This window comes from Syzygium oleosum, unplaced genomic scaffold, assembly GCF_021117445.2.
Source record: "Syzygium oleosum isolate NSW1041296 unplaced genomic scaffold, Sole_v2.1 Sole_v2.01, whole genome shotgun sequence".
NCBI lineage: Eukaryota > Viridiplantae > Streptophyta > Magnoliopsida > Myrtales > Myrtaceae > Syzygium > Syzygium oleosum.
The window spans coordinates 36,578,688-36,604,447 of record NW_026607485.1 but is presented as its reverse complement, the minus strand read 5'-3'; the positions used below and the strand labels follow the sequence as shown (position 1 = coordinate 36,604,447).

Genomic DNA, 25,760 nt, shown 5'->3' with positions numbered 1-25,760 from the left:
TACTAAACTAATGTAGAGAAATCCAAGATTCCTCCTGGTTGGCATAGGTCGCTTTTCACGAAGTGGCTAAAGGTTTATAAAGAAGAAGAAGAGGAAGAAGAACATGAGGCTAAAGGTTTAATATAATATTTAAATATTAAATCACATCATAACAATTTAAGTTTTTAGAACAGTTGATGTTAATCTCACAAATTTCATATAGTATTAGAGCAATTGGTCCCGAGTTCAAATATTTTCGTGTGAAAGGAATTGAAAGAATATATAAATGTTAAACCACAGGACATCTAATAGTTTAGCATTCTGTCTCCACTAGCCCACCAAAAACGGAGGCACGGAGATTCGTGGAGGAGAATCAATTGTGAACATGGGATCGAGCATCGTCCCAAAAATTAAGGGTTTTTACACTTAAATTTATGTAACAAAAAAAAATGAACTATTTCACAATCTCTCTACGTATTTGGAGATTGTGAAAGTTTTAGAAGTTCTGATTTTAAGATAATTCCAAGTGTGCGAGTATTAAGCGAAAGATAGAAAAATAAAAACATCGAGATATATTTTCTCCATGTTTAGATATCTAATCGACTTAGGTTAAATAAATCGATTGGAAGAAACTCTTTCCTCATTTTTGATTTACGAATTTAGGTGACTAGCCAACTCAAATTTAGGACTTAGGAAAATCCACAAACTGCAGGGCGTTAAACACTGATAATGTGCGGTTTGCAAAATTTGAGGTGCTACAAGTGTGATAATTCCAAAAATCGTTTTAAGTGCTTTGCTCTAATTAATGATAAATATGAAATGTCTATTTGTTAACATAGTCATTTTGATTTATATTATCTTCATTTCAATTAAAGTTCAGGGACTGCATTATATAAATTAAAAGTTCAGAAATCATATTGTGTATTGGACCAAAGTTCACGGAGCATTTATGTCATTTTTCCGGATCGTAACGCATCCTGTATACTAGACATATCATGCGACGGCGACAAGTGAAAAAAGTTGGCCAATGATATTTTTGAATGAGGTTTGTTTGTTTCCACTTAAGTAAATAAATCAGAAGGCACAATTTCTTTTGCTCTTTTGTCAAACCTCAACTTATCAAGTCAAATTTAAAAATTACGAAAAAAATTATACATTAATTTACGTGTTAATATTTATATCCTATGAAAAATTTTAGACACTTCAAATTAGAAGAAAAATTAATACCACGAAAAATCTCAAACTGGTACATCAATGATAAATTTACCCCAAAATTAATTTTTTTGACCATGTACATCTGCGACAAGATTATCAGAAACCCCAAACTAATACGTTTGTAAAAATTTACCATCCGTTAGTTTTAGCGGGTCAAATCCCAAACTGCTACGTCCGTTAATTATCATGTGACATCTAACTCAGTAATTTGACAATAAAATTTAATGAATAGTAAATTTATAACATGTGTATCAGTTTAGGATTTTTTGTAATTAAAAAATTAATTTAAGGTAAATTTATCATAGGTGTATTAGTTCACGTGTTTCTTGGTATTAGCCCTTAGAAAAATAATAATACAAGACGATTCGGACAGTAATCTTTCAGGCTCATTTCGCCCAATCCCCTTCTAAGGCCCTACTGACTGAGCTCCGCCACCGTCCGCCGCCGATTCACCGCCGCCGACGGAGGTACAGAGAGAGAGAGAGACGATGGGGAAGAAGAAGGCGCCATCGCAGGGCCAGGACCTGCTCCACACCCTGACCGACTTCACCAGCAAGGAAAACTGGGACAAGTTCTTCACCCTCCGCGGCGGCGACGACTCCTTCGAGTGGTACGCCGAGTGGCCCCAGCTCCGCGACCCCCTCCTCTCCGCCCTCGCCCCCGCCGCCCCCGCCCCCGCCCCCGCCTCCGCCTCCTCCTCCGCCTCCGCGCCGCCGCCGCCGCAGCCGCAGATACTCGTCCCCGGCTGCGGCAACTCCCGCCTCTCCGAGCACCTCTACGACGCCGGGTTCCGCTCCGTCACCAACATCGACTTCTCCAAGGTCGTCATCTCCGACATGCTCCGCCGCAACGTCCGCGATCGCCCCGCGATGAAGTGGCGCGTCATGGATATGACCGCCATGCAGGTCCGTCGACCTTGTTTCTCCGTTTCTTTCTTGGAGGCGTAATGCTGCTTATGCGGTGCCTCTACGTGTGTGTGTGTGTGTATATGCGATGTACATACGGAGTTTCTGAGCGTGAATTTACGTTCGCGTGTGGCTTTGTTTGTTGAAATGGTGTTACTGGCGTTCTTGCGATTATTTCTGCAGTATAAGCTAATGGAAGCTTCAAAATTTGTGTGTATTTTGGAGCATTTGTGGTCGGGTGTGTTTAACAGGCATACCCTGTATGTCTCATGATTAATGAGGTGAAATCTGACTGTAGTTGCCTTCAGGAATTTAATTTTTTTCAATATTGTTCATTAATCGAACGTATTGCTGTTGAAGTGATTCGTCATTCTTCTGTTCTAAATATGTCGATCAAGCTAATGTATGGTAAAAAGAAATAATTTTCAGCAGATATAAGCAGGGAACGGTACATTAGCTTGATTGACATATATAGAGGAAGGTATATGGTTGAATTGGATTGGCGAATAAGAGCCACTAGGAGAGGAAGCTGAATTAGCTAAATGGAGCACTTTGATAGTGGCTTTTCTCTTACTTGGATATAATGTCCATACCCATATGCGTGTCCATGCCCCTACCATTCCCTCATCACATCATTTTGCTGCAGTGCACTGGCCTTTGGGGGTAGCCCGTGGGTTTTGTTTATGTAACTCCAGATCATGAATCGTCATCCATCAACTTGAAGTCACTTTGTTGACCTTGCTTGCTGCTGTGAGGGTGATGTAATTTTTTATAGTGAGAGGGGATGGATAATGCACTAATGCTAGTCTTCACTTTTGCTGTGCGTGTATGTTGGATCTTCCATCAACGTGTTTGGTTTTCGACTTCATTTCTTGTTTCTCTGTCTAATTGCTTATGCTGCTTTTGACTTTTTTATATGTTTGTTTCATTCAGAAAGATGTATACAGTTTTGTTTTCGGTTCCACCATTATCTTGATTCTAACTGTTAGCATTTGCACCAGTTCCCAGACGAAACGTTTGATATTGTTCTTGATAAAGGTGGATTGGATGCTTTAATGGAGCCAGAGCATGGACATAAGCTGGGAGATCAATACTTATCAGAGGTGTTGATACAATTTCGATGAATGTTTTGAGATGCATGCATTTGGAGTATGCTTTTAAGGAATTTAGCTTAGACTATCCAATAAAGTTGCAGTTCAGTGGGTAAATTTCGTTGTTTATCACCAGGTGAAAAGAGTTATCATATCAGGGGGAAAATTTATATGTCTCACCTTGGCAGAATCACATGTTCTAGGTACTTCTTTTCAAAATCCTGTCAAGTTGTAAGCACTTAATTGCGATCAATGTTCCCTTTTCATTCAATTTACTAGTACTGTTTGATAACTGATAATCATATGTTGTTAACTAGACTGGTGTGCCTACCCTGCATAGGTTGGGCATGCAGGAGATGATTTTTCTGAGATGCAAATTTTAAGTGGTTTCTTGATATAGGAATGAGATGCAAGATGAACATGAAATCTCTCACTCATTTATCATGTTCTGATGTTTCAATTCAATACCTTCTTTTTCATTTTCCTCTTTCCAGGGTTGCTTTTCTCTAAGTTGAGATTTGGCTGGACAATGAGTATCCATGCCATACCTCACAAGTCATGTGAGAAATCCAGCCTTCAGACCTTTATGGCGATTGCTGTCAAAGAGAGTCCTGCTATGGTACAGCCAATAACATCATCCTTTAATCGCTCGTCACTTGACTGTAATAGTAAGCAGGTGAGGGAACTGATTGTAGTGTCTTTGATACGGACAAGCGTTTTATGTCGACATAAGTAATTGTTCTGTGGCAGCACGCGAACACATTACAAGTTACTTTTCCTACTTTGTTGACATTGTAGGTTTCTCTTTTCTCCTGCTAGTTGGAAGTAACTTGCTTTTACTACTAGATCATAAGAGAGTATGCTGCTACTGCAGAAGCTTGAAATTGCTTGTTGAATTTTCAGATCTCCGGGATGTATAAAGAACTTGATAATGAGAATAGGATTCGTGAAGAGTACCTCACTGGTTCTGATGTATTGCACTCTCTCGAGGATCTTCGATTGGGAGCTAAAGGTGCCCTGGATAAACTCAATCCTGGACGTCGTGTACAGCTTATTCTAAGTGATAAAAACTCACGATATAGTTATAGAGCCATACTTCTTGATGCGCAAGAGAAATCTGAAACCTTCTTGCGCCATTGTGGTGTCATAATTGTGCCTAAGGTTGGTACTTCTTCAATTTGCTTACCAAATGTTTGCTTATCAAATGTTTGGCTACATACAGCCTTTCCCATGTGCATGTGGTTCTGGCTGTATGAAATTCAAGTCTACTCCTTTTTGAAACTTTAGTATTAACAACAGCATCGTTTGAGGCATAACTCCTACTCAACCCGTAACTGTTCTATGTCAACATATTTATGTCTTTTGCAAACTAATGAGTGTGATTGAGTTTGTTTGATTGCTATGATTCTGCAACACTTCCAGTAATAAGAGAGGAATGGCATTAGTTCATCACTGAAATAGATGATTTTTTCTTGTTGGGCAATAAACTAAAAGAAGACAAACCGTTGGAACCTCAACTTAATGGTATTTGGAAGTAATGGGTCACCTAGTGTAGGTTTTCAGTCAGAGAGTAGCAATATATTTCTGATACAGTCTGTAACCGAATTATGTGAATGACACTTGATCGTTAATCTTATGGTAAGCACTAGAGTTTGCAATGGGTGCTGTAATCGATGATCAACAAGTATTCGCCTCAATTCAATAGCGAATATTGAGCTAGATATTGTATACATTTTGCCTTCTGAATAACTTTTAAGTATGCTTTAGAGAAAAATCTTGTCTTTTGATACATGCTTGTTCAGGTATTTTGTTTGCCAAATAATTGATGCCGAGACAATACAAATGCGTGCTTTAAGTTTATGTGAATAAGCTTCTACCTTAGATACACATACTCTATTCTAAATTTATATTAGACAAGCTATTATAAATTTATCAATGTCAATCACGTCATTTGATGGAATTTGGGCTGTAGGGTCTGTTTAACTGTTGGAAATATGCGACATATTGTTAATTTCAGACTCGGGCTCATGGGTGGCTCTACTCTTCAGAAGAAGGTCAATGGAAAGTAGTTGAAAGTGCAGAGGCAGCTCGCCTGATAATGGTAACTTTCTGGAATTTGATATTGCTCAAGTTTAATTAGATGGGTCATCATTCCACTTCATATACTGCTTGATATGAATTTTAGGTTTTTCTGGACAGCAGTCATATGCATGCTAGCATGGATGACATTCAGGTACTGTTTGCTTTGTTTGTGCACTAGTCTAGATATATGTGCATCTCAGGTTCTGTTGCTAATGACTTTCGGCTGGTATTGTTTTCAGAAAGATTTGTCTCCTCTGGTCAAGCAGTTGGAACCTGCCAACAATTATGGATCTCAAATACCGTAATACTTCTCACATTTTATTTAGATCTCCAAATCCTTTTGAAACTATAAGCTAAAATCTAACTGTAGGAGCACATCATCCATAAGGTGTGGAAGTACAATGACATAAACGAGAGTAAAAAGCACGGTGATCCGACAATGTTTCTGTGGCTTTAGTTATTCCGTAACTGTGATAGTAATTACTTTAGCCACTCAAATGAAGGTGAAATTTCTGGAAGAATACAATAAATTAGTAAAAAAGCCTGACGATCAAGTTTTTGATCAAGTACCTTGATCATCTTGAGTATATTAGGTGTTGCAATGCAGTTTTGCAGTATCTTTTCCCAGTATAGTGTGTGCAACCGACAAAGATGATCTGAATATAGTTATAGTGTATCCATAAAAGCTTTGGTTCTTAGTGCTGAAGTTTGAACTTTCAGATTGGAAACAGGTGGACGCGCCATTACTAACTTTCTTTGAAGTTTGTTGCTTCCATGAAGACAAAATATGTTTCCTGGCTTTCTGTAGTTGTATAAGTGGCATTTAGATTGTTTAGATGATGCTCATTTCATTTCGGAAGCATTGATTTTATGTCACTATAAAATTCTTCTTGTCTCTTATAGGTTCATGATGGTTGATGACCCGATCAAGGACAGACAATTAATCCACCAGGTTCTTACCTTCAACTGTTCATCAATCAAATTCATTAATACTGTGAAGTGGCTTAAGAGAAGGGAAAAAGATGAAATGGGAGGTATAAAATATGGAATCACTGAGAAAGCTGTATAAGATTGGAGCAAGGAGAATAGAAGTGCAACAAGAAGAGTAAGAAACACTAAAAATGGACATAAGAGCGATTTCCGAAAAGAATAGGTAATTAGTTTGTTGTCAACAAGACAAGTAATTGAGTACAAGACATTTTAAGGAGACCTCATGATCTTAAATTTCATCTTGACTGACGGTTGTGCTTAAAAATTTTGCATTGCAGAGACTGATAAATTGTTAGATCGTCATTAGGATTTTTATGGATGGACTGATGAGATTATATTAGGCAAAAAAACAGGAAACAGAAAAGCAGAAACTTGTGAATGTTACAAAGAGTTCTCTTCCATTTTCTTCCACCTTCTGTGACTTTAGATTGTCATGGGCCTTCTAGAGTTATGCTGGTTGGCTGTCGCATAGCCTGTTTGGTTGTTTTTAGAGAGTAGCATTTTCATATTAAATGCTTTAATGGACATTGTGTGATTCTTGTCTGGTAAATGAGCCTCTTCTTTTGGCTTCAAGCTCAACTTGTGTTTGGTTGGCACCCCCTCTTTTTTTTGGCTTTGAGCTCCTTTTGGACGTGGGTTGGCACCCTCTTGGTGCCTAATGGTGAATTTCTCTTTACTTATGAAAATGAAAGTATCTGCATATCAGAAGGCAGTGATGACCACTGAAGAAGGCTGGGTGATTGGCCATCCAATTCGACCTCAACAGTCGCCAAAGTTGTGCACTGTGATAAATGAAGACTTGTTAGTTTCATGCCATAATTCACAACCAAAATGCTCAGCCTAAGTTGTGGAGGGCCTTTGGCCAATTGATGAAAGATGAGCTGAAATCACCTCTCCTTTCCTTAGACAAAAAATCCCCTTTACTTCAATATGCTGATTTTGTTATAGTGAAAGGGTTTTAGATCTCCTTACCCTTTGCCCCAAAGCAGAGTGCCTTTTGCGGCCACATTGAGGAAGATGCCAACTTTTGTTTGCTGGACTTGAAAATATTTGAACCCTTTGCTTTCTCCAATATGTTATTTCTTTGCCTCAACTTATGCTCAACTACACTCTCCCATAATCTCCTTTTTTATAGTTGGCACAATCTGAACAGCCCTCCATTCATACAGATGAAAATTTTGTAATGCTGTCTAGAAACTTTTTGACAAATTTGTCCATCATCGAAACTATCCCAAGGTCTTCCAATTCTACGATCTACTATATATATTTCTATCATTTTCTTTCGTTTCTTCCCTCCCTTTTGTCCTACTATGTGGTATTTCCATAATATAAAGCAAAGAATAAAGGCATTTTGAGTGTTTTGATGTGGGACAACTGAAAACTAACCAGTAAGTTGGGCTCACTATAGTTCCTTTAGTGTTGGACATAGCTTTTCATTATTAAACCCCTCTCTTCTCTCTCTTCTACTTCTAGAAATTCACCTCAAATTGGGCAACTTTTTGTTGCAATTTGGTATATTACTAATTATAAAAAAATTAGTAAGTGACTTGACAAAATTATTTTGAATCTTTAGATTAAAACCAATAATGTTTAACAAGTCTCACTTATTTCAATACACAACATCATATTGTCACATCCTTTAATGATAAATCAAATAATATTTTTGTGTAGATTTTACTATCTTGGCATTGCTCTTTCTAATTTTGAGTAAATTTCAACTAAAGTCTCTGTCGACAATATATGAGATGGAGTTGATACACTGTTGGGTAAGGGCTGATACATATTGTGTCATTCTTAAAAGTACGTTAACAAAATTTGCTTTGTTATAGAATCTACAGCTGTTGTTATCATGATTTAGATAATTATACTATAAATGGGAAAATACTTTATATTAAAATAGGACCATTTAAGTTAGAAGAACTAGTAAAAAAATTATTGTATCTAATATTCGAATTTCATTACTACTTGGTGTTATCTTATGAGAAATCAAAAATTGTGTGGAGATGATATGATACAATCATTGGGTATAAAATAGTAATAACATGTTATATCATCAACTGACTACTAAAATTTGATGAACTAAGTGAAAAGGTGAAAATCTTTATCGAAGTATAGTACAAGATGTGTTTTATACTCATACGGTTAGTTTTACTTCAAAAGAAATAGTATTTTCTGTAAGTTCAGCAAATGCACTTGAAAATTAAGTAGGTGCACATATTATATGTGAAAGAATGGGGTATTTTATTGATAGAGGTTAAAGCTTCACGGAAAACAGTTAGAGAATACTTAAATATTTACTTATATAGGATTAACAAATGATTACTTATATAATTTGAAAATTTATTGGATTGACTGCATTAATGGTACATATGTTCTTATTTGTTTGCTACAATGTTGTTGATCTTGTCCATAGTCATCTATATAATGAATTTATGCAAAGGGATATGTGAAGGTTGTGACTTGGGAGTATCTTATGCTCTGTTACTGACTCTAGAACCTACCGTGTAATGCCAGTTAGATCATGATTTTAGTTGCTCATTCTGGTATTCAATTTCAATGAATGGATTTAACAAATGCTGTCGCTAAATCTATTCATCTAAAGATAGAATTTCCCATCATAAAGCAGAAAACATACCGTCATGCAATATTAATTTTTTCAATAATGGAGTCAAACCATGCCAAATGTTAATGATAGAATTTCCATATGAACTAAGTACATTTCAATGTAATAGCAAGTTAATCCGTCTTAGTCATTAACCTTCTCAAAGTATCTGAAAATATCCATGTAACATAGGCAAATTGGCTGCTATAGTTTCTCGGTTAAACAATTTGAAATACGTGGTTGAGAAAGGACCATCCATGTTAGGCAAATAATGGGAACCATCATACTTGCATTTTCATTATCTACTGGAAACTATTATCTTCATGTTCTCACATTTGGTGACATTGTTTGCATGTTGTTCTGTCCTTCTTCCATAGCTGTCATATCAGTTTTAAGCAAATCTAGTATTTATCAATGTCTTTACTTTTTACAATAGCAGTTTCTCACTAGAATGTTCTGCATGATTCTTTTGTAAACTGCATTTCTGTATAATGTCACTGACTTCTGGACATGTGAGAAATGCTTGGATGAACCAAAACTATGAACCATAATTAAGCTACACATTTTAAGTACGACTTTTTGTGATACGAAAATAATGTAATTTCATGTCCCACGTATAATCCTCTGACAATTCTTGCTGTGAAAATGTAGGTCACATCTTCCTTAACTGGACGAATAACCGTAGACGACGTGGTGTACAGTAATGTTGAAGGTGATGTCAGTCACATCTTGCCTGATGGAGACTTGCAATTCCGGCGCATGATTTTTCAAAGGAATGAGGATTTGGTGCAGTCTGAGGCTCTGCTAACCAGGGAGGGATCAACTGTCGTAAGTAGTGGTAAAACCGACGGGAGAAAAAATTCATCATCCAAATCCAGAAAAAGGGGAAATCAGAGAAAAACCAATGGTACTAAGTGGCAGGCACATTTTCCATACTGGATTTCAAATGCCTATATTAACAACTCATTATTGAAGATTTCATTTTTATCTTGAAATTATGTGTCTGAAGAGCTCTGTGATTATATGTTGGTTTTTGGCAACAGATTTGCATTATCTTAGTGGCTTGGGAAATACATGAGTTGCGGAAGTATAGTGAATTATACATTTAAGGAACTGCAAAAGAAAAGGAACATGTCAACAATTAAAGGGTTTTGTAGGCAATGGCAAAGTGACTTTTGATGCTTTTGATACTTATAGTTACAGTCAATCTATTACTCATATTCTGGGCAATACCTTTACTGTCCATTTTTCGCTAGATTCCTAAATAATTTGCTTGATTTGGTTGTCATCTATGTTTGCTTGTGATTATTTGGAACCTTATGGTAATTGACAAAACAGGCATTAATGTGAATAAGAGGCGAGACTAAAATTGCTGAAACATCATACATGAGTCTCCTTGCATATGAAGGACATGCATTGCTTAATCTTTTCACTCTTGACCAAAATGCTGAATCTAACATCTAAAAGAATCTAGCAGTGTCATGATCAGAGTGCATACATTTAAGTAGTTTGTGGATGGTAGAGAAATATTAGGATGAGATACAATATGCAATTATCTGCGAGAAAATTCCTATTGTACTAATCTGTGTAGTGTTAGAGGTCATTCTTCTCTGTTGGTTTAATTTTGCAACTAGAGGAGGAATTCTAAGAAGAGACCAGTAAATAGACAAGAGTAATCTGTGAATGCTTGGCTAATGAGAGCAGAACTGCAACATCTTTCACTGCTTCGTCAATTTTTTCCTCTTGTTTTTGATAAACACTGTGAGGCTTCATAAGGAACTGAGAATGGTGAGGATAGAGCCGAAGCTTGATATACCAACTGTTTTAGGTTGTAAGAGTAGTAAATCAGTAATTTAATATCCTTTTTTGGCAGTAATTCATTGATTTTCTTGGTGCTTTACTTTTGATATATTTAAGAACCTGCTTTACGTTTTCGTATACAGTCTTTGAAGCATATCTCCCGTTGTGTATATTTTAACCTAGTTGATTGAAGGGAAAGTAAAACTTCTGGTGCTTTGCACCAATGACGGATTAGTTATTTCTTGGAGTGGTAAAAGTGCTCTCTTTTTCACTCTTCTTGTACCACAAAATGCTGGCATGCAAAGATTGCTGTTTGGATTTTTTATTACTCTTAACTTAGCAATGTTATTCCCCACTCTTGTTCATCTGGTCTCATTCATTTCATGTTGTAGAGCCACAAGGAACCCTGAAGATCTCCCATGACTATTTGGCAAGTTCGTACCATTCTGGTATCTTATCTGGGTTTATATTGGTATCATCATATTTGGAAAAGGTGTCCTCCATGGGAAGAACGGTAAATCCTGCCAATACTGATTATCACTTTCCCTAATTTTGAAGTAGCTGGTGATAACAGTCCAGAGAGCTGGACTCCCATTTCTACTTTGATAGCAATTTCTACTTCTTTAGGAGGCAGTTTTATGCATACTTTTAGTCTTCTTATGCATGACTGTCAACTATAGCGCAGTCTATGCTTTGGACTAAAGTGCATAAGATCATCTTTTTCCTGATATTTTCTTGCAGATTTAAAAATCTATTAAATGTTTGATCTTTATTCCTCAGGTTAGAGCAGTGGTTATAGGTCTTGGAGCAGGTCTACTTCCTATGTTTCTTCACGGGACTATGCCCTTCATACATGTTGAGGTGAACAAAGGCTCATTCTCGTTTATTATGCTGGTATGGCTCTGTAGTACTGGTAATAACAGAATTTTGTTGTGCATACAGGTAGTAGAGTTGGATCCCCTTGTCTTTAGTCTTGCAAGGGAGTACTTTGATTTCATTGAAAATGATCGGATGAAGGTAATTCATCTCCATGAACATTTTCTTGTTATTCAGTTGTTCACTTTTCTTTGAGACATTGCGCTCTTCTCTACTTCACGTCCCACACATAGTATTTTGTCTGTTGGTATACATAGAAGAGAGTGATGGAAGGGTAATAAACTATATCTCCAAGTTGTGATGAACAAAACCTTCGATTGTTTTTTATTTTGTTCTTTTTTTGGGAATTAAGTGTTTATGATAAAAAATTTCCGTAACAATGTGAGTTGGTTTTTACTTGCTAAACGACTTTTGCTTCAATAATAAGATGGTAATGTGTTTCTAGTGGTTGTCTCTTGAAGAGAAACAACTGCCTGCTTGATTTTCAGTTTTCTTTTATTACAAGGTGTAGAAATTTAGGAGAAATTGTTCTAAGTTTTATTCTCCAGAAAGGGCTACGAAATTACATGAGGCCTCTGGCCTTTTATAGCTGCTCGTCCAGCTAATTATTTTGTGCTAACTACCGAAGCAAAAAGCCAGATATACTAGCCATAAATCTGGTTAGTATCTGTTGGTTTAAAAAAAAATTATCAGCACCCTAAAACTTAGGAAACAAATTCCTAAAAGCTAACAAACAAAATCCTGAAAATCTGGAAACAAAATAATCGAACTTCTACTACTAACTAAAATATCCGGATCTGGTTTTCAACACTCCCCCTCAAGCTGGGTTATGAATGTCTATCATACCCAGCTTGCACCTTAGAGTCTCGAAACTATTTCTGGATAAAACCTTGGTCAGTATATCCGCTGTTTGATGATTGGTTGGAACATACAAGAGCTTCAATAGTCCTTCATCAAGTTTTTCTTTGATGAAATGTCGATCGATCTCCACATGTTTTGTTCTATCATGATGAACCGGGTTCTTGGCAATCTCAATAGCAGCTTTGTTGTCACATAATAATAACATAGGATCGGTATTAGTGAATCCTAGTTCATTTAAGACTCTTCTCAGCCACATGCCTTCACATATTCCTTGACACATTGCTCTAAACTCCGCTTCAGCGCTGCTCCTAGCAACAACGGGTTGCTTCTTGCTTCTCCAAGTAACCATGTTGCCCCATACAAAGGTACAATACCCTGTTGTTGACCTTCGGTCCGTGAGAGATCCAGCCCAATCTGCATCCGTGAAAATCTCCACGTTTCTCTCCTCTGTTTTCTTAAAGTAAAGCCCTCTTCCGGACTTCTCTTCGTGATCGTAAGATACGAAAACTGCCGCAGTGCTTCTCTCGTTGGTTGGTTCATGTATCTACTAACCATACTTACTGCGAAACCAATGTCTGGCCGAGTATGTGAGAGATATATTAATTTGCCAACTAATCTTTGATATCTCCCTTTGTCCGTTAATGGTCCTTCTTCTTCCATCTCAGTTTTATAGGTAGAATCCATGGGGTTGTCAGCTGGTTTACACCCAAGCATACCGGTTTCCTTCAAGAGATCAAGAGTATACTTACGTTGGGAAATTGCAATCCCTTTCCGTGACCGAGCTACCTCCATACCTAGGAAGTACTTGAGTTGACCTAGGTCTTTAACTTCGAATTCTTGTGCCAAGATATTCTTCAGTTTTCCAATCTCCTCCAGATTGTCACCAGTTAGGATTATGTCATCGACGTATACGATCATTATTGCTCTTCTACCTTCATCTGACTTCTTGACAAACATTGTATGATCTGTTTGACATTGAGTGAAGTTCAGCTTCTCAACGACCCTTGTTAACCTCTCGAACCAAGCACGAGGTGATTGCTTTAGGCCGTATAGGGATTTCTTGAGTTTGCACACCTTGTTGAAGCTCTCTTTAGTGTCAATTCCAGGTGGGACCTCCATAAAGACTTCTTCCTCCAATTCCCCATTTAAGAAGGCATTCTTTATGTGTAATTGCTGTAGGGGCCAGTCCAAGTTAGCTGCAAAAGAGAGCAACACTCGGATGGAGTTTAATTTGGCCACCGGAGCGAAGGTTTCTTCGTAGTCTATTCCATATGATTGTGTGAATCCCTTAGCGACCAGCCTTGCCTTGAAACGATCAACACTACCATCGGCGTTGTGCTTAACTGTAAAGACCCACTTACATCCCACCAATTTCTTCCCAAGGCAATTCTGTATATTCCCAAGTCTTATTCTTCTCAAGTGCATGAATTTCCTCAAGAACCGCTCTTTTCCACTCAGATTGAGCAAGTGCCTCATGGATATTCTTGGGAATTTGAATGTCGCTCAACGTTGAAACAAATGCCTTGTATTTCGGAGACAACTTTTCGTAAGACACAAAGTTGTTAATGGGATGTTGAGTGCACTGTCTCTTCCCCTTCCTAAGAGCAATAGGCTGATTAAGATCATCAAGTACAGCAGAATTTTCTGAGTTTGCAGAAGTATTACCTTCATCGACTGTGGGTCTTGAACTCGGATCTGTCTCTTGAGCCGGCCTTGATGTAGTACGGTTCTCCAACTCCTTTTGAGTCTTTCGCCTAGAATAGACAATTACCTCTTTATTTTTGTCTTGTGTAGCATCTTGAATGGGTAGACACGAAAGACTTTCGGATGTTGGATGACTCTCGGATGTTGGAATGGGTAGATACGGAAGACAAGGAGAATTTGTTTGTTGTGACCCGAATGACTGAGAAGTGTCCCAAAAATAATATTCCTCACAACTCTCCCCCTGAATGATATTTTTGGAGTGAAAGGGCTGGTGCTCAAAGAAGGTAACATCCATGGTGGTATAAAAACGCTTTGTTTGTGGGCAATAACACTTATATCCACTTTGATTTGGAGCGTATCCTAGAAACACACATTTGAGGGACTTAGGATCTAGCTTGCTGCGATGTTGCTGATTTATATGAACAAATGTTGTGCAGCCGAATACTTTGAGTGGGATATGTGAGGCAAAACGAATATGTGGGTAGGTATGAAGTAGCCTTTGAAATGGCGTTCGGAAATCTAGAACACGGGAAGGCATACGATTGATGAGATATGTGGCTGTTAACACTGCTTCTCCCCAAAAATGTTTAGGAACATGAGTGGCTATCATAAGAGAACGGGCGACTTCCAAAAGATGCCTATTTTTTCTCTCCGCCACTCCATTTTGTTGTGGAGTTTCTACACAAGAGCTAATATGTATGATACCTTGGCTATTTAGATATGACCCGAGCTGTGAGTGAAAGTATTCTCTCCCATTATCCGTTTTGAAAACTTGGATTTTTGTGCTGAATTGGGTTTGGATCATTTGGTTGAAGGTTTGAAAAATTCGGCCAATATCTGATTTTTCTTTCATCAGAAAAAGCCAAGTGAGTCTTGTGTGATCATCAATGAAGGTAACAAACCACCTAGAACCAGTAATATTATTGACACGAGAAGGTCCCCAAATATCACTATGAATCATGTGAAATGGATGAGAAGACTTATAAGGTTGCAAAGGGTATGAACTGCGAGTATGTTTGGATAATTGACACACCTCACATTGAAATTTTATTGAATCTTTATTAAACAAAGAAGGTAGCAACCTTTTTAAGTACGAGAAATTTGGATGACCTAACCTATAGTGCCACAATCTTACTTCACTCTCTTCCTTAGCACGAGATGCTACACATGACATCTTCTTGTTTTTCCATTCTGAGGCATTAACTCGCAGAAGGTAGAGGCCCGCATCCATCTCAGCACTGCCAATCGTCATCCCCGAGTTCAAAACCTGAAATTCACATGAGTGTGGGAAAAATTTAGTAGTGCAGCCTAAATCTTTGGTTAACTTGCTGATGGAGAGAAGATTATAGCTGAGTTTGGGAATAAATAATACTGAATTCAGTGTTATATCTTTTGAAATAACCACTGATCCAATACCAGCCACCTTTGAGCAAGAACCATCAGCAATTCGAACGCTAGTGCCGTTTTGACATGGATTGTACTCGTTGAACACTGTGATATCTCCGGTCATGTGGTCGGATGCTCCCGAGTCTACAACCCAAGAGGTGATTTTCTCCTGTTTAGCACTAAAGGCATTTAGAGAATTACCTCGTTGAGCTATTGTTGCTGTACTAACCCCTTCTGAACGGGTTGCCTTCTGAACTGATTCCTGTAGCAGCTTTTTCAGCATCTCCAGTTGCTCTTTGTTGAAGGGACTCAAATCTACCGAAGCGTTTGTTTCGGTTTGGACTATGTTGCTTCTGCTCTCCCGGTCTTGAGTAGGACGTGAGGCTGATGGCTTCCAATCATCTGGCCGACCATGAAGTTTCCAGCATGTGTCTTTTGTGTGACCTGTCCGTTTGCAATGATCACACCACGGACGACCACCCTTTCGCTGGTTGTTGTTGTTTGATTGAGTGCCTCGACTGTAGGATGGTTGAGATCCTCGGGCTATTAAGGCAGAATTTTCTGGATTGGTTTGGTTTTTTGAACAACCAAGCATCACCTTTCGCCGAGTCTCTTCTCTCCTGACCTCCGCAAAAACTTCTCGTACATTAGGTAGGGGCTTTATGCTCAAAACTCGTCCACGTACCTCGTCAAGCTCTTGATTCAAGCCTAACAGAAATTTATAGATGCGTTCTCGATCTTGAATCTGCTTGTACCGCTTGCTATCTTCAGGACAACTCCACATCATATCTTCCAGCATGTCAAGTTGCTGCCAATGACGCATGAGTTGGTTAAAATAATCGTGATCGAAGATTCCCTTGCCTTAGATCATGAAGAATGCCCTTAATCTCGAAGATGGCTGAGGTGTTATCTTTGTTGGAATAAGTTTCATGAACAGCATCCCAAATCTCCTTAGCTGTTTGGTAATACATGAAATTCTCCCCTGTTTCATTCGTCATTGAATTCAGCAGCCAGGACATCACCATGTTATTTTCCACCTTCCATGTTCGATAGTTTGGGCTTGTCGCCTCAGGTTGTACGGCAACTCCAGTTAGGTAATCTTCTTTACCTTTTCCGCAAACGAAAATCATGACAGAATGGGACCATTGATTGAAGTTGTGACCGGTAAGTTTATGACCGGTGATGAGAAGAGTTCCCCCTTCGGATACATTGATAGGTTGGGTAATCAAAGGAGAGTTCTGAGCTTTAGGGTCTGAGGTTTCACTCTCAACCTCGCTTGCCATGGTGGCTCTAGGGTATTTTGTCATGGTGGAAACACTCAGAGATGTGGTAGAAAAGAATGGTCCAGATCGAGCTCTGATACCATGTAGAAATTTAGGAGAAATTGTTCTAAGTTTTATTCTCCAGAAAGGGCTACGAAATTACATGAGGCCTCTGGCCTTTTATAGCTGCTCGTCCAGCTAATTATTTTGTGCTAACTACCGAAGCAAAAAGCCAGATATACTAGCCATAAATCTGGTTAGTATCTGCTGGTTTAAAAAAAAATTATCAGCACCCTAAAACTTAGGAAACAAATTCCTAAAAGCTAACAAACAAAATCCTGAAAATCTGGAAACAAAATAATCGAACTTCTACTACTAACTAAAATATCCGGATCTGGTTTTCAACACAAGGCAACAGGAAGTGTTGAATTGTCTGTTACCATATTAGGCTTGGTCATGTGGCATCTTCAACCATATCTGCCCCCCCCCTCTTGAACTTCTCTGTTGTTAATCAAATATCTCGACTTTTCGAATTTTGTTCATTTTGAGGCCTCCATTGGATTTGGATGAGAAATGTTGATGCGGTACTCACGCCGTTAAGTAACCATTAAAATGTCTGTGCTGACATGGGACGTGTCTTTTAGGATAAAGCCACGTCGGCAAAAACATTTTGGATGGCCAGGATTTGCTTTCGCTCTTAATTTTCTAACACTCTTTTTTCAAAAAAATTAAAATTTCAATTTCTTTACTGCCGCCATACCATTGACAAACACTGCTGTGAAAAACTCTAGAGTCACCACCACCTGGATTAGCCACCACGCTTGACCTCACCAACACCTTCACCATGGACAAACACCACCATCACCTCTGTAGATCCACCTCATTGCCGCCAACCACAAGTAGTCTCGGCACCACCAACTCCGGCATCAACCTCACCACCACCAACACATGCAGGCTGCGCGCATCAGATCTGAGGTAGCGTGCCTCAGATCTGAGGAAGCCTCTCAAATTTGAGGCCATGAGACCTCTGTTGAAGGTCAGGGAGAGAGAGAGAGAGAGAGAGAGTCACTAGCTAAGGCTGTGACAGCAACGATGGCACGGCGGCAACAGAGATGGCACCAAATGCAGCTGCATGGTGGCTGCATCGACAAGTCCAAGCTTGACCTATAGCATCAATGGTGGGTCTGCAACGAAGAAGTAGGAACACCGTGAAGAAGAAAAGGAACAGGAAAAGAAAAAAAGGAAAAGGAAAGGAAAGGAAAATTAAAAAGAGAAAATAATGATCTTTTAATTCATTTTAAATTTGAGTTGGCAATCCTAGTTAGCAATAGCACATAAATTTTGCTAAGTAAGCAAGTCAAACCAGCCTTATTTATCAGAGGCCTCACATCGAGCATAATTCAAAAAGTTGAGGTACTTAATTGTGGAAAAAGAAAAAGTTTAGATTTTTTATTGCAAATTGGGCAAAAGTTCAGGTACTTGTGGTGTTTTTATCCAAAAAAGAAATTCTCAGAATGAGCAAACTAGTGTCTGAATTTTTGACTTTCAAAATGAAAATCTCCAAATGGGCTGTTCTATTCCCCCATTTTCTTCTCTAGGTTCCTCCGAGTTCTTTCATACTTTTTGCCTCTGTGCTGTAACTCTGGTATCTTGTCTCAACACGTCACAAGATAGAGTGCACCTTTTAAGCATCTTATTTTAACCATGTTTTTTTTTAACTGGTGTATTTTCAGCATAGTATTGTCGATTTCGATGCTATTGTAGGTACATGTCACTGATGGAATTGAGTTCGTCAGACGGGTTGCAAGTACTGTTGCACCTGTGGGGGCTGCTGTGATTGATAGAAAGGAGAATGGGAATTTGAAAACTCTTCAATCTGCTGACAGTGAATCCCTTCTAGACAGCCAAGACAGCGGTGAAATTGACATACTGGTTGTTGATGTTGATTCTGAAGATCCAAGGTTATTATGAATACTGAATTGTACATAGAATTCCTTCATGTTATTGTGTAGAAAGTAATGTGGTTTTCACCTTTTCTAAACTTTTTACTTTAACTTATTGCTGTCAATTAACCGGTGCAGCTCTGGGTTGTCCTGCCCTGCTGCTGATTTTGTTGAAGAACCTTTCTTAAAGGATGCAAAGAGCTCCATTTCCAAGCAGGGTCTGTTTGTTGTGAATTTGGTCTCTAGATCAACAAAGATCAAGGAAATGGTGATTTCAAGGTTGAAAACGGTGAGTACATAGAACTCCAGTTCTTGACTTATGCTAGAACGTACGTAATTGCTTGTTCTGCTTTTATGTTATTCTCTTAATGTTGTCTTAACATGGTTATTCTTCTTTTTCCTTTTGGCCAAAAGATGGTCGTTATTCTGATGTGCGGTTTATGTTGCATATTTGCAGGTCTTCAACCACCTTTTTTCCCTTCAACTCGAAGAAGACGTCAATGAGATTCTTTTTGCTCTGAAGACAGACGATGGTATCACGGAAAATCAGTTCACCGAAGCTGCTGATCAGCTTCAGAAGCTGTTGCTTTGCAGACATCCAAAGATGAGACAAACCATTGTAGACACGTCCAAGAAAATTAAACGCTTGAATTGAAATATCAGTGGCAGTATGTTCTACAATCTCTGTAGCTTTAAAAAAAACATCAAAATTTATTTTGGGGCTGCTGATGATGTAAGTGATGGGCAATTCCATCCACTGTTCCTTTTATGAGCTTTCGTATCAAGATCTTGATATACGCGATAGTGAGCTTTTGTTCCTCCTGAACAATTGTGAATTGATCAACAGATTGGTATAAAAGGACTGCTGGATTTCGCATTTTCCAATTGGGAATTCTTTTGGTCATTTCATTCTTGATTCCCAATTCATGGTGGGTGGATGTCGTCTACTTCTACCAATTCCTCCAGTTTTCTGGATTTTGCAAACCCCATACCATACTTGAAGCAGATTAACTGGAAACTGGTGCTGTCAAACATATCCAATCCAGTGCTCTTGAATGTACATGCGACATGCGAGGAATGTTATGCGTATTCCTTTAGTCGTATAAACAGGTGCCTGTATTCTGAGGAATAGTTGCAAATCGAGGTGCGAATTCAAGTTACTTGTAAGTTAACGGAGCTGTTGCCTGGCATTTAAAGAGTTCGAGCCGTTGGAAGCTAGAGACTGTCGTGTGTTGTTTGTGAGCCTGCAAAGCAGCTACTATTATGATTATGAATGCCTGTGCTGTACAAGTAATTATCAGTTCGCAGGATGTTGTAATTCATTTTACTTAGTTCATTATATTCTATGATTCAATTCGATATTGAGTTAAATAAGGTGATGCATCTTTCCTCTTTGCTAAAATGTTACAAGATATTAATGCTTCAATGTCTGTAGTGTTGGTTGGGTTTGGATTATCCACACGAATCATATTGTGCCAAGTGTCCTCATTTTTTCTCTAAACAGAACCTCTTAATTGCTATGCGACTTCCCTTCTCGGCCCGGTCGTGGGCGAGGAAGGATTAGGCCGTGACCTAATGCAACAAACTTTGAGGGGACAAAGTATGGCATCCATAAATTAAAAGGAAAATGACACAAATAGTCCATGAACTTTGATCCAATATTCAATGTGGTCCCTAAACTTTTAATTTGTTCAATATAGTCCATAAACTTTAACATAATGTGCAATGTGGTCCCTGAACTTTAAATTTGTTTAATGTCGTCTCTAAACTTTTGGTACATGTTTAATTTAGTCCCTAAACTATATGAAAATGTTCAATGTAGTTCTCCCATTAATTCAAATTCAGGGATTACACTGAACATTTTCATATAGTTCAGGGACTACATTGAACATATATCAAATGTCCAATGACCACATTGAACATTAAGTTAAAGTTCAGGGACTACATTGAACAAATTAAAAGTTCAATGACCACATTGCACATTAAGCCAAAGTTCAGGGACTGTTTGTGTCATTATCCCTAAATTAAACCCATGACTTGAGTTTTGGGAAGTAAATAGTATTAGGAAGGGACAAGACACTAGATAGAGCTAGATATATGACCCATATGACGGACTTCTGTATGCAAACTATCAAAAGAATGCGAAATAGATGTACAAGAATAAGGCAGTTCGGACGGAAAAAAGTAGATGGATGCCGTGATTACATGTCAAGTCGAAAATCCCAAAGGAATCTCTCGAAGTGATGAATAGAGCAGTGCCTTAGCTCGAGTTAGGACATGGAAGGTTCCAAGATCCTCAAGCTGAATGGAAGGTTGTAGAGATGGAAATCATCGATGGTGGCATCGTTAACAAGAGCAAATTAGGCATGGCAATCCAAGACGTAATTCTATCTAGCAAACGTACCCACGTCCGGTTGCAATTTTTGCATGTATGATTGATGGTACAGTCTGGCAGAACATGCCCCGTGACGACAATGACAGTATTTGGATCCAGATTGGTAGAGCTTTGTGGAAGACGAGAGACGCTTATGCGCTGTGTAGCAAGTGCAATGCCGCTCCTAACTTTCAAAACCCCACGTTTGGTTTTCTCAGAGATAATGTATGCAAACGTAGTCTCCAGGGTGGGTAAGGGAGCGCAATGAAGAAATGATGTAAGGAGCTGACTCATAACCATCAACTAAACCCATCTAAAGCGTAATGAGACATTCATGATCTTGATGACTAGTATATAGAGTCGCCTCGTGTTCCACCGTATAGGCTAAGAGAGTTCTAATGAGTCTCGAATCATCTGCATCCGACTTGAAGAAATCAGAAATGGCACATACACAAATTTGTAGCTTCATAAGAGCATCTATTGATTGCTCTTGCTCTAACGTCTTAGTAGATGTTGAAAATCCACAAATTTCTCTCTGAAAGGCGTCATCCGCTATAACTGTGTACTCCATTCACGTTAGAAGCTCACTACCAGTCCAAGAGACAGTCCTATATCTTTGGGCTGAATTCTCGTTTTGGATTTTCCAACAGAAGTCGAGCTAGAGCTGTCATCTTTTCATGGGTAATTTTTTTTTCTAGAATACTTCTAAGAGTATCCGAAGGAAAGTTCTTATCCCTGTATTACAGAGAAATATATAGGGGAGACATGCAAATGGTCGATAGTTAATGAGAAGATAGTTTTATTTTGATATAATACTAGGGTGAACAAGCTCTACAAATTTGGGCCAAAAACATAAAAACTTAGAAATAGTACTAGTATTGCTCCTTGATGAAAGTCGATGACTACTTCCGTCAACAAATAGAAGTTCGAAGACAATTTTGAAACTTGGATGAAAGCCGAGTAACTATGATTCGGTAACCCCTTTCTACCATTTTCGACCATGCCGAAAGTATATAGTAATGAAGCAGCATCGTATCTATAGCCTAGACGAGGCTCAACATCTGTGAGCCCTTCTTGCTCTCCATGCAACTGCATAAATTCCTTTCTCAATCTTTGGGATTTCATCAAAGCTTGAAGAGAAATCAAGCATGCATTTGAATACACACTGTAAAGGATATAAGAACCTTAAATCGCCATCATCTATAACATCCAAAACAACAGGGAAACCCTATCTTGCAAAAGCAAAACTTCGCCAGAATTGTACCGGAACAAAAACAAGATGCTCACTACCCAAAAATCCTCTTGCAGCTAAATAAAAGTAAGTCGGATAATTCAATACATCATCAATAGTAAAACTCACGCAGTTGCAGATGCTTGGGCTGCAAGCCTTTTCCTCGCCTCCTCAATGATGGACAACTTGATACCCTTGCCCTTGGGAAGAGAGACAAAAGGTTTGGTTCCCTTTCCGATCGTGAACACATTGCCCAATCGAGTAGCAAACTCATGACCCTGTGAGTCTTGAATGTGAATGGTCTCAAAAGTTCCCTTATGCTTTTCACGATTTTTGATAACTCCAACACGTCCCCTATTCCTTCCCCCGGTAACCATGACGACGTTTCCGACATCGAACTTGATGAACTCGGTGATCTTGCTGGTCTCAAGGTCAAGTTTGATGGTGTCATTAGCCTTGATCAGAGGGTCGGGATAGCGGATGGTACGGCCATCATAGGTATTGAGGTATGGGATGCCTTTCTGCCCAAACTGGACCGAGCGAACCTTGCAAAGCTTGAACTGTGATGAACATATTCCGCAAAATCAGAACAATTATTGGGAAATGAAATAAGACAATTTATTACAATCTTCACATATTGACTGAATTTAATGATTTCAAACATAGCCAACAGAGAGATGAGAAACCAACCTTTGCCTCATCATCCCTGATGCTGTGGAGTCGGAATCGGCCCTTAGTGTCATAGAGGAGACGGAAGTTCTCATTTGTCTTGGGAATTGAGACAACATCTGATAAGTAAGATTTTAAAAAAAGTTAGACATGTATTACTGCAAACTACTGTGTTGTTGAGAAGGAAGGACTCCTTAATCTATCAAGAATAACAACCTACTTTTATTTAAATAGTACAATATTGGCACATATAATTTGGAGCTGATGCTTATGTATAGCTACCAGAGTAAATACCATCCTCTCTTAAGTTTTCTGTAGATAATTTATCGTATACCAGCAAGCCAAATTATAGTCTTGCAAATCAAATACAAACCTAATACATAAAATGCAGTCTTCGAGCATATGCCCCTATATCCACTGTTTCGAGTGTAAAACTTAAAAGTGAAAAAGGAGCATTAAGGTCTCAGAAATATAAAGTGGAGCATCAACATACCCATGAAACCAGCAGGGTAAGTCTTATCTGTCCTGACTTTGTTGTCAACAAGGACATGTCGCTGCATCAAGATGGCAATGACTTCACGATATGTAAGGGCATATTTCAGCCTGTTTCGCAGAATAAGGATCAAAGGCAAACACTCCCTGGACTTGTGAGGTCCAGAAGATGGCTTAGGTGCCTGCACATCGGAAGATGACATTTAGAATACAGAACGAAAGCAACCGAAAATGCAAACAAGCAAATTCAACCGACAGAGAAAATTTTGGATTCAAAAGGGTAACTTACGAATGCACCGCCTAGCTTGTCGAGCATCCAATGCTTGGGAGCATTGAGCCTCTTCAAATGCTTCTTCAACCCACGCGCCTGTTCCACAAAACATAGTTAGACCTTTGCTTTCATTAATTCGAAAGGGAAAGGTAAAAAAACATCCTGGACTTGTAGTGCCAAACCATCAAATTCATAGATTGTCCGCCTTTCCATCTCGACAAATCCCCCCCTCTAAAAGGTTTCAACAAACCTACTGGACCCTTCACTTCAGAGTTCAGACCACCGCAAACAGAACCCGCCTTCAAGCTCAACCCTTTCACTTGCTGGCCAGCCCAGACACATCCTCACAAACTACCAAGAAAGCAAGAACTACTCCCATGGTCAATCAAATCCCTCCGAAGAGCGCTCATCCGTCCAAAATAATCCCCTTTCGAAAAGCAAACCAAAAAGACAAACACAAAAGATGCAGACTTGATATCACCACGCGCACCATTTGCACGCCCGTTTCAGATCAGAGACGTCCTAACGCCTTCCCACGCTAGGCGAAACAAGACAAACACGCGAGCCTCCGACCCACGAACGCGGCACAGTTCGTAGTTTCTTGCCCAGTAGGCCGCGGAAAAACATCGGCCGACATCGAAAAGCGCGGAGCCAGGACGACCCAGATGGCTCCGGAGCCGAAGAAGAAGAAGAAGAAGAAGGGGAGAAGAACCCGGGGCGCTCACCATTTCCGGGTGCTCGGCTTGGACCAACCGGCGGCGGCGGCGGCGGCGGCGGCGGCGGCGGCAGCGGCGGAGGAGCCTCCCTTCTTCTGCACAGCGAGACCTGAAGGTATGGCCGCTCAAGGGAGACGATGATATGAGACGGGGAAGGCAAAACCCTAACGTTTCTCTTCTTATGCCCCCGGATATTTGGGCCGGGCGAGGCCCGCGCAGACCGGGCCGACCCGGCCCAAGAACCGAAAAAATCTGGGCTTCGAACCGAAATGGATCCGGAGATATTTAAAAATTTCCCGCTAGTGCGAAACATGTAAAATAATTTCACAAACCAAATTGACTTTTTTACCGGTGTTAATTCGCATCCTTGCTTTTCGAAATTTGTCGTTTTGCATCTTTAGCCAAAATCCAAAACTTGAAAAAGACCCATTTTGCCCCTCTTCATATAGGAAACTGCAAAAAAATAACCACTGGCGCCTAACCAAAGTCCGTAGTACCCATATTCAAAATCAGCCACAACATTCGCCACCGCCCACCACCGACCAATGCGCTCCCATCTGCTGCCGCGCCGGACAACACCACGCCAATTGCCGAGGTTCGCTCCTCCATCTCACATGCGAGCTTTGGAATAGCTCGGCTATGGAGCTTAGGCTCAAGCTATATCCAGAGCTCAGTCACGGCTAGCGAGCTCTATTAGTATAATAGATGGCCCAATGAAAGCCTAAACCCAGCCTATGTTCCTAATACCCAAGCCCAACATATCTCTTTTGTATTTGAACAGATGGTGCAAGTGTGTGCAAAAGGAAAAGGAGAGAGAGAGAGAAAGAATTTTTTTCTCCCGTAGCCGTTTCGGACGTCCCGATAAACTTAATCAACTCCCGATAAGTATTTAAGCCAATTATTCCTTTAATCGGAGTAATTTTCGAAATTAGGCCATAGATATGGAGTTATGTGAATTTTGAATTGCGAGATTCAATCAAGGAGTTATTCAGCCACGACTTTAATGGAAATGATAGTTTAGGGCGTTGTGGAGCCATAGAGTTTAACGAAAATTGATTCCAAAGTACTGTTTGATCGGAATGAATTTCTAAAGTTTCACGTACAAGTTATAAGTAACGAATGATACACGTAAGGGACAAAAAGGAGCGTTTATTATAAATGAGTTTTTTCGTTAGTGCGTAGAAGTCGTTTTATCAACGAATAAGTGCAGTTTAATTGAGTCATTTGTTAGATTAGTGTATTACTTGGTTTTTGATATCGCTTTTCGATTATTTTATAGAAATACGAGTACGTCGGGTCGATAACCTTCAT

At 39.3% G+C, this 25,760-nt stretch overlaps 3 protein-coding genes across 3 annotated transcripts; 1 reads left to right on the top strand and 2 right to left on the bottom strand.

The window, feature by feature from the left end:
- Positions 1–1,623: 1,623 nt before the first annotated feature.
- LOC115681923 (uncharacterized) lies at positions 1,624–19,581 on the top strand. The gene is made up of 16 exons (XM_030606033.2): positions 1,624–2,099; positions 3,101–3,202; positions 3,327–3,393; positions 3,685–3,866; positions 4,094–4,351; positions 5,208–5,291; positions 5,376–5,423; positions 5,512–5,573; positions 6,176–6,224; positions 9,516–9,771; positions 11,057–11,178; positions 11,445–11,525; positions 11,607–11,681; positions 18,518–18,714; positions 18,835–18,985; positions 19,154–19,581. Exons 1-16 carry the CDS (start codon positions 1,683–1,685, stop codon positions 19,349–19,351), a joined length of 2,349 nt encoding a protein of 782 aa, XP_030461893.1. The 5' UTR covers positions 1,624–1,682; the 3' UTR covers positions 19,352–19,581.
- Positions 15,180–16,309, bottom strand: LOC115674913 (uncharacterized). The gene is made up of 2 exons (XM_056317174.1): positions 15,693–16,309; positions 15,180–15,372 (listed from the first exon to the last, which is right to left on the bottom strand). Exons 1-2 carry the CDS (start codon positions 16,288–16,290, stop codon positions 15,338–15,340), a joined length of 633 nt encoding a protein of 210 aa, XP_056173149.1. The 5' UTR covers positions 16,291–16,309; the 3' UTR covers positions 15,180–15,337.
- A 2,661-nt stretch (positions 19,582–22,242) lies between the features above and the next one.
- On the bottom strand, positions 22,243–24,589 carry LOC115682319 (40S ribosomal protein S4-like). Its single transcript, XM_056302419.1, has 5 exons — positions 24,459–24,589; positions 23,752–23,829; positions 23,464–23,644; positions 22,992–23,089; positions 22,243–22,861 (listed from the first exon to the last, which is right to left on the bottom strand). The coding sequence occupies exons 1-5, from the start codon at positions 24,459–24,461 to the stop codon at positions 22,427–22,429; spliced, it is 795 nt and encodes a 264-aa protein (XP_056158394.1). The 5' UTR covers positions 24,462–24,589; the 3' UTR covers positions 22,243–22,426.
- Positions 24,590–25,760: the final 1,171 nt, after the last annotated feature.